Raw genomic sequence first — 10,326 nt, forward strand, 5'->3', positions numbered from 1 at the left:
TTTGGGAATTATGAATGTACACTCCGTGTACTGCAGGCGGCAACTGCAGTCCAATCTAATAAATATTTAGGTTTGCGTCCCATGTCTACATCACACCAGGCACACAATAAACATTTAAATGTATAAGGATGTAGTACTATAGTACGTAGTATTATGTGATAGGAAGACCTCATCTAGAACACTGCGTATAACTTTGCTTAAGAGTGAAGTCGGCAAAGTGCAAAGAAAGTGAGCCGTGCTACAACTGGTACTACTGAAGGATCAGACAATGGTGATTAACCAGCTTGCACTAATCAGCAGCCCCGGTGGTTACAGTACTGTGTACAGTACAGTACTGTAGTGATTCATGAACACGGGGCTGCAAATAGAAATGACGTTGTCACCAATTCAGATAAGAACAAATGAAAAGGTGTAAAGGGTGGTACGGCGGCGGGGTGGAGTGAGTAATCTACTCTGCTTAGATGGGGGGAATGGGGTCAGGATGTTTTTGCGGTGCGGGATAAGGTGACGTATTGACCTCTGTGTATCTGCCCTCAGGCTTGAGTACAAAGAGGCGGTTCCAGATCAAATTCGGGTCCTAACCGTTGGCTTGTCTCGGTCTGCTAGTCTGGAGGATCTGAGGTGAATAGTTATACTGATTTCTACATCACTATTAGAATAGTAATCGTATGGACTGGTTCATTTGTGTCCAGTAAAAACTGGTCCTGGTTTAATACTGCTGTCTCCCACCAGCTTGGTTCACCATGTGATTGACGACTACTCAGCTGCTGCCTTGGCAACAACACTACCAGGACTGCCACGACTCCGGGCCATCAAGTAATAGCTCCTCCCCTGCCGTGAATCGATTGGTCAGGTCACAGAAGGAACGTTACTACTCAGCCAATCGCAAAAAAAGAACAGGGTCTTTATTGACTTTTTTTGCCTTTATATTGTGTTTTAATTCTTTCCCTTCTCTTCAGTCTATCACACTGCTCAAATCTGACCACTGTTGGGGCACGCCACCTTATAACTGGACTGACCAACTGCCGCTCTCTAGAGGATGTCAGGTGCGTCCGTCGGACTTCTCAGTTTCTGGGCGATGGATTAGCTGCTAATGCACTTAATTTTCTCACCAAACCATTTTAAAATGGTTTAACTGTGGCAAATTCCAACAGGAAAAAAAATGTCTTAATTAGTTAAGCATGCCCTTAATCACGTCAAGCAGAATCTCGCCATTCCATTGACCTGCCGTGAACATGGTATCCTCCTCTGTCCTCGTACTATCAGCCTGAAGGGTCTGCAGCTAGAGGAAGAGGCTCTGGTACAGCTGGCGTCTGAGCTCCCAAATATATCCTCTGTTAGACGACTCATGTGAGTACCGGTTATCCGCCTTCAGCTCCTGGCGCCAATATGATGAAAGATGGGCACCAAGAGAAGCTATTGTTGTGTTTTATCGCTGTTTGTTTGTTTGATTGATTATTTTTTTTTTTTTTTGTGAAATTATGTTTTTTTTGACAAATTCTTTGTCTTCTACCAAAGTTCTTATTTTAATTGAAGACTCGCTTCAGTCGGATGTTCATCATAATATTGAGTTTCCAACCAAAGTATTACTAAAAAAGTTACTTTGGGACACTCAACCTCATAAGTGGGACAGGAATACTGTACTTTGGAGTACAGTATGGAAGATGTGACTTTCATGTGGGCTTAAATCTCTGCATTGTATAGTTACTCAGAAATAGAATGGACAAGGAGGTCAGAAGATACAGAATCCAGTTATATCACACTAAGATTATTTTCTCAGATCGGCTTTCTGCATCATGGATACATAGCTACAAATGTGTAATTCATCTGGACATCCCCCATGGTATCTTCTTTTTTGAGCTGACTGTGGTGCAGATCAAAGTAAGCAGAAGACTGCTTGGTATGACAAGATCACAGTTCTTTCCAGACACTGTTCTCCAGTGTTGGAAAGTTTGTCCATGAGAATTTGCATCCTGTTACCCTGAGAATCACAAATATCTCTCATCCGGCTGATGTGAATTCAGTGTTAAAAAACTTTGGCCAACCAGAAACAGCAAATGAAGCAAAGAATCATCCAAGCTCTACACTTATAATAATGGGTGACCTTAGTGACAGAAACTTTGAAATTTCCCAGTTTTGCTTTCGCCTTTGCATACAGCTTTGGAAAAAAAAATAATAAGAAGAATTCTGTGTATAAATAAAGAAACATAACATATAGACATGGTAACAAATTGTTGGGTGAATATGACGATTAACATGGTAAATATTGCAGTAGAAAGATTAATAAATAGGTATTGTCACAGTTAAATATTGATTCCATAATTTCAGTTGATCACCAGTCTGCTGAACAATAACAAAACAGGATGTGGCTGGTTCTTCACTTTTCTGACTTCCTCATTATTTGTGCCATTGTGTTAGCATGAACATGGGTGAGACCATTTACTAGAAGGGGCGAATTCCCTGAATTAGCTAAAAGGACTATCTATAGCTTAGCGCTATTTGTTCATGCCTCCCTCCCACCAACAACCAACAATGCAGTTGTGAGCCAAGTGAACAACCTAGGATGGGGTGTCAGGCCATCGCTGGGCACGCTCACGCACCATTCACTCACACATGCGTGCCTGCGGGCAATTTGGTACCTGCAGTTATCTTCAGCATGTTTTTGGAGTTTGGGGGAAACCGGAGTACCTGGCGGAAACCCCATGCTGCCCCAAGGAAAACATTCAAACTCCTCACATGTGGCAGAGACTTGATCCACCGCGTCACTGCGTCACCCCTCATAACCTACTTCTAACCTAACCGTAATCCTCTACCACAGCAAATTAAATTAGTATTAATTCCTTATTAGTGATATAGTGAAACATCTCACTGCTTCACCCCTCGTCCTTCTTCTGTATCTGTCCAGGTTTTTATGTGTGCAGTGCATGGTTCATGTCATTTCATGTGCTGTTACTGACTATACACTGCAGTACGTTCTTTGCCTCCTGCACCAAACGAACCAGACAAAAAATCCCTTGACGAGCAGAAGGAGCCTCATCCTCAGCTCAAATTCTGCCTTATGTGCTTTGTTCGCAGCCTGAGTAAGATCGCCGTGGCAACAAGCAGCACTGATTCAGCAAGCGGAGCTGTTTTACTGTTGCTGAGGTCTTTGGAGCATTTTAGGAGGATTGAGGAGATTGAGTGAGGACCTTTTTGTACAGACTCTGTATTCTTCATGTGCTGAGCGTCAAGCATTACCAATTTTCATTGGCTATGTATTTGCTGATAGGTATCATTGCTGTTGAACCTAATGAAAAGCATGTGAGGGGTAAAATGTCATGTGATCCATATTGCTACGTTTAACTCTTTAGTGTCCACTCTTTGAGCACCTGGCCCAGGCGAAACAATCTCTTCTTTTGCAGGTTGGATGAGATGTGGATGGGAGACAGAGGAATACAGGAGCTTGCCAAACATCTGCCTAATTGGACAGGGCTACGGCGGATCAGGTATGGCTGCCAGCAAGATGGTGTTAGCCAGGGTGCCGGACACTTCTACTTTGAGATGACTTGTCTTCCGCGATGTAGTCTAGAAATTAGCCTCATGTGCATAATGTATGTATTTATTTCCAAGATTCTTTCCACTGATGTGCACTTTCTGTACATTTAACACGTGCATGTTGTATATAACAACTGGACTGTATGTATGACAGCCGTTGACAACCATAGACCCTGTTTGCGTGAGCATATTTAGCCGATAAACCTGATTCTGCTTTAAATGAAACAGAATGACCCCAGACCCGCGATCCATGACCACCAGGACAAGGTGCTGCATTTTGACCCCGCTCCTCTGTTCCTGTCGCCCTCACAGCTTGTGCGAGAACAACATTGCGGATGGAGGAGGGGAGAAGCTGCTGGCGGCACTGACACACTGCACAGCCCTGGAGGAGATCATGTAAGAACAGACTCTGCGTGGGTGGGGCTGTGAAAATGCTCTTCTCATTGGGCTAGGAAAGTTAAGGATGAGGTCCAGCCGTGCGTGATGTATGTGATTCGATGTCCATGCATGGCTCTAGTCTCACCGTACCATCCAAGGACTAACTGCAGCCTTTTCTCTTAGTCTGTCTGGAAACATCCTGGCAGGTGGAAGTGCCACTCGTCTTAGTGAAGTTCTGCCTTCGATGACCTGCCTCAGAGTCCTGAAGTAGGTGTGGTTTGTTCTGGGGTGGAGGGGCCCTTATATAGCCTTTTCTTATTGGGCATTTTGTTTTGGCTTGTCCCATACTTGAATACAAACCTCTTCTTAGTGGAGCTTAATGCCAGGTCAATCCTTACCATGTATTTGTGTTTAGAGCAGGTGTGAGTACTGACTGTGACTCACTTATCAGCACCGCCTGTATCATCTTTCTGTAACCTGAACATACTCATGCGCATCAAATATTATTGCATGTAGAAGTGATTCATATCCCAGGCCTGACTAAATCTATGTATTGTTATGTTCAGTCTTCAGCATAACCAAATCCAGGCAGCAGGAGGCACTGCTCTGGCAACTTACTTTCAAGCTTGTGGAAGTCTGACAGACATTAAGTAAGTGTTTGCGCTACTGAACTTGCACGTCTCTGCATTCTCCTGCCGCCCGCATCATCCCATCCTTTATGTCAGTCAGATTTTCTGAGTTGTTCCCATGTGTGGCGTCTGTTTAACAGCTTGTCTGGAAATCCGCTTGGGACAGAAGGCGCTGCAGCCTTGTCCTCCGTCCTGCCCCACATGCCATCATTAAGGAAATTACAGTAAGATATTTCGACCACGTCTGATGGCACGCAGATCTATGCACAATGTCCAGTTTAAGGGAACATCATAGCCTGTGAATAAATGAGCACATGTTTTTAAGGTGGTTTGAAAAAAATCACCGGTTCAACTGCAAAAAACATCCAGGGTATCCAGGATTATAGCGGTTACCTGCAGCTGATTTAGTGCTCAGTACAAGGCTGTCTGACCCAGGATAACTCTTTATCTGTTTGTCTTTGCATTGCAGTCTGGTCTCTGTTCACACTACTGAGCTCAGCAGCATAGCTGCTTGCCTGGAAAACTGTGCCTGTGCAGAGGATATCAGGTGAGGTGTGTGTGTAGGTGGGTGTGGGTGTGTGGGGTCCAGATATACCTTACCTCGTGGGGACCAAATGTCCCCACAATGTGATGAATACCAATTTTTTTTACCTTATGGGAACCATATCTTTGTGCTCATTCATTTCTATGTGAAAAATGCTGATGCTAACCATGACAACCTTAAGGTCATCATGTTGGGATTAGAGTTTTCCCCGTAGAAATAAATGGAGAGTCCCCACAAAGATGCAATTACAAACCTGTGTGCGTGTACCTACGAATGTGTGTGATTTATGAGATTACATAAAGGTATTAAACGTGCATGTGAGACAAAATGATAACAAGTAACTTGGCACCTCTTTAATATAGTTACCCTGTGGAGATTAACAGGAAGTGTCATTAACAGTTTAAGGTAACAATAGCAAAATGTTTAAAAAGCGAGAATGTGACAGAGGAGAGGCAACAAAACAGTTTGATATAGAAGAAAAGGCTGCTTTGGGTGCAGAATCAGCTGCTTGCCTACTGCAGCATGTATGTTATAATCATACAGATCAGAGCATATCACCTAGGTAACATAAAAACCTATCAGATAAGTCATCAGTCGTCTGCTTATATCTATATTCTTAAAAAAAAATTCTGGTCAGCTTGGCATGGAACGGCTTTGGAGATGATGTGGCCCTGAAGCTAGCTGAGGTCCTACCCGTCTGCCAGAAGCTGAAGAGAGTAGAGTGAGTGCTGATCTTTACACAACCCGCGTTGTGTTTCACAGGATGAGACTGAGAACACAGCTGTCCGCGGGAGGAGCTGTGACAGACAGTTAGCTGTTGATAAGGTTTCAAATGTCATGTTTTACAGTTTGGAGTCTAATAAGATCAGTGTGGCTGGAGCAGAGGCACTGGCTGCCAGCTTGCAATCCTCCTCGTCCATCCAAGTGATCCGGTATCAGTATTTGCTTGTGTCGATGAGTGTTAGTGTATTATGTACACCAGTGTTTTCCAACCTGGTTTTCAGGGACTCCCAGATAGTCCCCAAAGACCAGGTTGGGAAACACTGATGTAGACTGTGAGAGTGAGTGTGTGGATGTTACGTACTCTATGTGTGAGAGAAGGAGTGTGAGTATAAAAGGTTTAAATACCTAAATAATCACATTTTAAAATATTAATCTGCCAATAGAACCAACATTTTGGCTTATCAGTAATCATCAAGGGAGGGGTTGGAAATCCTGATTATCATTAAGCCTAAAGTCAAAGCAAAGCCTTCGGAGATAAAGAAATTCAAACGTATCTGTGTTTGTATGTCTTAGGCTGTGGAAAAACAACATCTCCAGGGAAGAAGCACTGAGGCTGAGTGCAAAGGAACCACGGCTCAACTTTTCGCTAACATTACTTTGAACATTTGAACCGTGTATGTCTGGTATAGCGTGAAAGTACAAAGAACACAACTTTTGAGCATTACTTGACTAAATTTCATATTGCACTGAGTAGTGAAGACCTCTGAAAGTCAGAGGGGATCCTGGGATTTGATATCTTGCATTTTCAATGGGGAACACGTATACTTGAAAATATACACCACAATGCAAACAGAACAGTCTTATTAAGCTGGGGAAGGGAGGAGTTTGCAGATTGGCTTTTAGACACGAATCAATGTCATATATAAATGATGGTTTTGAAACTTATGCTGAATATAATGTCTTTGGTTTGGGTTCATAAACAAGTTGAAACGCCTCATATATTTTTGAAGAAGTTTGCATCAACTAACTATTTCCGGGTAATAGGTGGATGATGTCTTAGATAAATACTTTTAGTGTCTGCAGCTTTGAGTTACACGCGATTGAAGCTCCTCCCTCACTTCCTAGATCTGCACATTGTGTTCTCCATCATTTTCCGTATTTATTACAGGTGATCTGTGAACTTTTCATAAAGTGTACCTTGTTATATTAAATTGTGTCACCTTTTGTGAAGCTCATTTTTCAGTGTTTCATTGTCCCTCTAAATATTCATAACCCTGACAGGGATGGACACCACACCCATGTGACATATGCAGCTACAATGTGCCAGGAGATGGCAGTACGGTCACATAATGGCAATGCAAATCTGAGGAGGCTTTATTTCCATGTTGTATTGGACCATGTTGTCACCTGACATCTCACTCTGCTTATTCGCAAAGTGTAAAGACTTGTGCTTCAGCTGACTTGGAGGTGTCCCACAAAGCAGGATTTCTAAGTTAGCCAGGTTAATTTAAGATAGAAGTCATGATTGTCCAATAGTAATGCTCCTTACCTAAACTCTTACTGGAGAATCATGACTTCTAAGTTAAGCAAGCCACCTGTAAAATCCTGTTTTGTGGAACACCCCCTTGGTGACGCTAAGATGCCCTGCAATAGGCTGGAATTACAGCTAGCATTTCATTGAATGAACTGTTATTCACCATGACCCTCATGTATTTAATAGATATGTGAAAGGGGCAGACAGAAGTTGTTGGTACCCTTAACAGCTCATTTAAACAATTTCTCCTCAAAAGTGATGCAATTAAAAGCAATTCTGCAGTGTACACCTGCATGCCTTTAGTATATATTTGGATTATAAGACCATCTGCAAGCAGCTTCATGTTCCTGTTACCACAATTGCCAATATTATTCAAAGGTTCATGGGACTGTAGTCAACCTCCCAGGACGAGGAAATGCAACCCCGGGTTGATCAGAAGGATAGTGTGGATGCTAGAAAAAGAGCCAAAGAAACCATCCAAGACGATTCAAACTGAGCTCCACGGTCAAGGTGCGTCACCTTCTGATCTCACCATTTGTCGCATTTTGAGCAATAATGGGCTCCATGGAAGAAGACCCAGGAGGGCTCCACTATTGGCAGAAAGCCAGAGTGGAATTCACCAAAATGCATGTTGACGAGCCCCAAAGTTTCTGGGAGAATGTGCTTTGGACTGATGAGACAAAACTGGGGCTTCTTTTCAGTCGCATCAGCTCTATGTTTACTTGTGAAGTACAGAGATCGCTTGTTGGCAGTGGTTGCTGCAAAAGGTGGTGCCACGAAATATCAAATTAAGGGTACCGACTTTTTTGTCTGTGCCATTTGCATGTGTTTAATTATATAAAATATTCGACTGAATCAATAACCAAAAGCAAAGTCTGATTTGTGTTAAATATGGAATAAATAAGGGACCTGTGTCAGTTTCGAGTTATTTCAGAGTTATAGTTGTGTTTGTTTTCTGTGGAAGGCTGCCAAAAACATTTGTCCACTTCTGTAACTGTCCTTAAAAAAGTAGATAATGACTTCCAGTGGTTGTGGATAAGATAACTTCGTACATTTACTTACATGCACATAAATAACGGCTTATAAAATCTCTGACTCTACAGGAGATCTTCAGGTACATGATTCGGAGACATGCTCAAAAATAAAATTGAGGCTAGTTTCCCAGAATTGAGTCTGCAGTTTGAGGCAGAATAGTCTCTCCATCTATCACAGCAAACTTGAATGAATTTAACAGTCACTTACATCATGGAAACCATGGTGTTCATATTAGCTTTTACAGCTTTTGGGGACTATTTTAAGATCTTTACTGAATAAATACTGGAAAATATTTTCAGTTCGTTGTTTCCGGAAAGCTTTGCCAGGACAAATGTTGTCACTGTGTCAGCCTGTTTTATTTTGGTGTGTTCTAACTGAATCGCCTCGAGCCCATTTTATAGGTGCCAGGTTCGGGTAGGTTTTGAATATCTGCCCATCTGTGTAGCCCGAAGTATAATTTTGTCCAGCTGCGCTCTCCTAAGTAAGATAAAAGGTCATGCCTCTGTCCACTTTCACATTGCCGACATCACACACCAGACCTCAGCAAATTCCACACTTCCAAGATCAGACTCCACATACCAAGTCCTTGTTCAGCCCTAAAATCCTACGTGAGATCACACACTGCACACCAAGTCCCTGTTCAGCCCTAAAATCCTACATGAGATCACACACTGCACACCAAGTCCCTGTTCAGCCCTAAAATCCTACATGAGATCACACACTGCACACCAAGCCCCTGTTCAGCCCTAAAATCCTACATGAGATCACACACCGCACACCAAGTCCTTGTTCAGCCCTAAAATCCTACATGAGGTCACACACCACACGCCAAGCCCCTGTTCAGCCCTAAAATCCTACATGAGGTCACACACCACACGCCAAGCCCCTGTTCAGCCCTAAAATCCTACATGAGATCACACACTGCACACCAAGTCCTTGTTCAGCCCTAAAATCCTACATGAGGTCACACACCACACGCCAAGCCCCTGTTCAGCCCTAAAATACTAAGTGAGATCACACACCGCGCACCAAGCCCCTGTTCAGCCCTAAAATACTAAGTGATTTCACACACCGCGCACCAAGTCCCTGTTCAGCCGTAAAATCCTACGTGAGATCACACACTGCACACCAAGTCCCTGTTCAGCTCTAAAATCCTACGTGAGATCACACACTGCACACCAAGCCCCTGTTCAGCCCTAAAATACTAAGTGATTTCACACACCGCGCACCAAGTCCCTGTTCAGCCGTAAAATCCTACGTGAGATCACACACTGCACACCAAGTCCCTGTTCAGCCGTAAAATCCTACGTGAGATCACACACTGCACACCAAGCCCCTGTTCAGCCCTAAAATCCTAGGTGAGATCACACACTGCACACCAAGCCCCTGTTCAGCCCTAAAATCCTAGGTGAGATCACACACTGCACACCAAGCCCCTGTTCAGCCCCAAGGTCCTGAGATCACACATCATACAACAGGCCTCTGTTCAGCCCCAAAGTACAAAGTGAGATCACAACCAAAAACATACTTGATGCCAAAAGTGTCAAGCATCCAGGCAATGAGTAAGAATTAACATTCCTGTAATACTGCTTTTGTTACATGTGCACTTTAAAAGGATAGTACAAATTACAGTTCAGCTTCTACTGTTCTGCTGGGGAAAGCTATTATATGCCAAGCTTTGCTTAGGGGCCACTCCGTTACTACACAACTGCGGGGAACGTTAATTTAATTTACCCTGACCGTTCAATTTTACGCACAACCTACTTTCATATAACTTGCTGTTTTCCACGTCTGCAGAAAAACGTGTTGCGCTAATATTACAATTACAGCTGTCAAACAATTTGTAAATTATATTAAGTGCGACACGGCAGTCTTTGCGCACTGCAGGAAAGCGGGGTAAACGGTACTGCGTCGTCAGACGGACCCTCAATGGGCGGAGATTTCCTAGT

The 10,326-nt window shown here is 43.3% G+C and overlaps 1 protein-coding gene across 3 annotated transcripts in view; it reads left to right on the forward strand.

The window, feature by feature from the left end:
- nlrc5 (NLR family, CARD domain containing 5) overlaps nt 1–7,038 on the forward strand; it is a 29,213-nt gene extending 22,175 nt beyond the window's left edge. For 2 of the 3 annotated variants that reach the window (XM_049030085.1, XM_049030083.1), the window contains 13 exons: nt 538–621; nt 733–816; nt 960–1,046; nt 1,267–1,350; nt 3,076–3,180; nt 3,402–3,485; nt 3,847–3,930; nt 4,096–4,179; nt 4,479–4,562; nt 4,682–4,765; nt 5,011–5,088; nt 5,723–5,806; nt 5,934–7,038. In XM_049030085.1, the coding sequence (XP_048886042.1) occupies nt 538–621; nt 733–816; nt 960–1,046; nt 1,267–1,350; nt 3,076–3,180; nt 3,402–3,485; nt 3,847–3,930; nt 4,096–4,179; nt 4,479–4,562; nt 4,682–4,765; nt 5,011–5,088; nt 5,723–5,806; nt 5,934–6,132 (1,225 nt within the window). In that variant the 3' untranslated portion in view covers nt 6,133–7,038. The remainder of the gene's footprint in view (nt 1–537; nt 622–732; nt 817–959; nt 1,047–1,266; nt 1,351–3,075; nt 3,181–3,401; nt 3,486–3,846; nt 3,931–4,095; nt 4,180–4,478; nt 4,563–4,681; nt 4,766–5,010; nt 5,089–5,722; nt 5,807–5,933) is intronic. The other variant, XM_049030084.1, reaches the window with a different exon arrangement.
- The last annotated feature ends 3,288 nt before the right edge of the window (nt 7,039–10,326 follow it).

The sequence above is a fragment of the Brienomyrus brachyistius genome, chromosome 11 (genome assembly GCF_023856365.1).
Source record: "Brienomyrus brachyistius isolate T26 chromosome 11, BBRACH_0.4, whole genome shotgun sequence".
Classification (NCBI taxonomy): Eukaryota; Metazoa; Chordata; class Actinopteri; order Osteoglossiformes; family Mormyridae; genus Brienomyrus; species Brienomyrus brachyistius.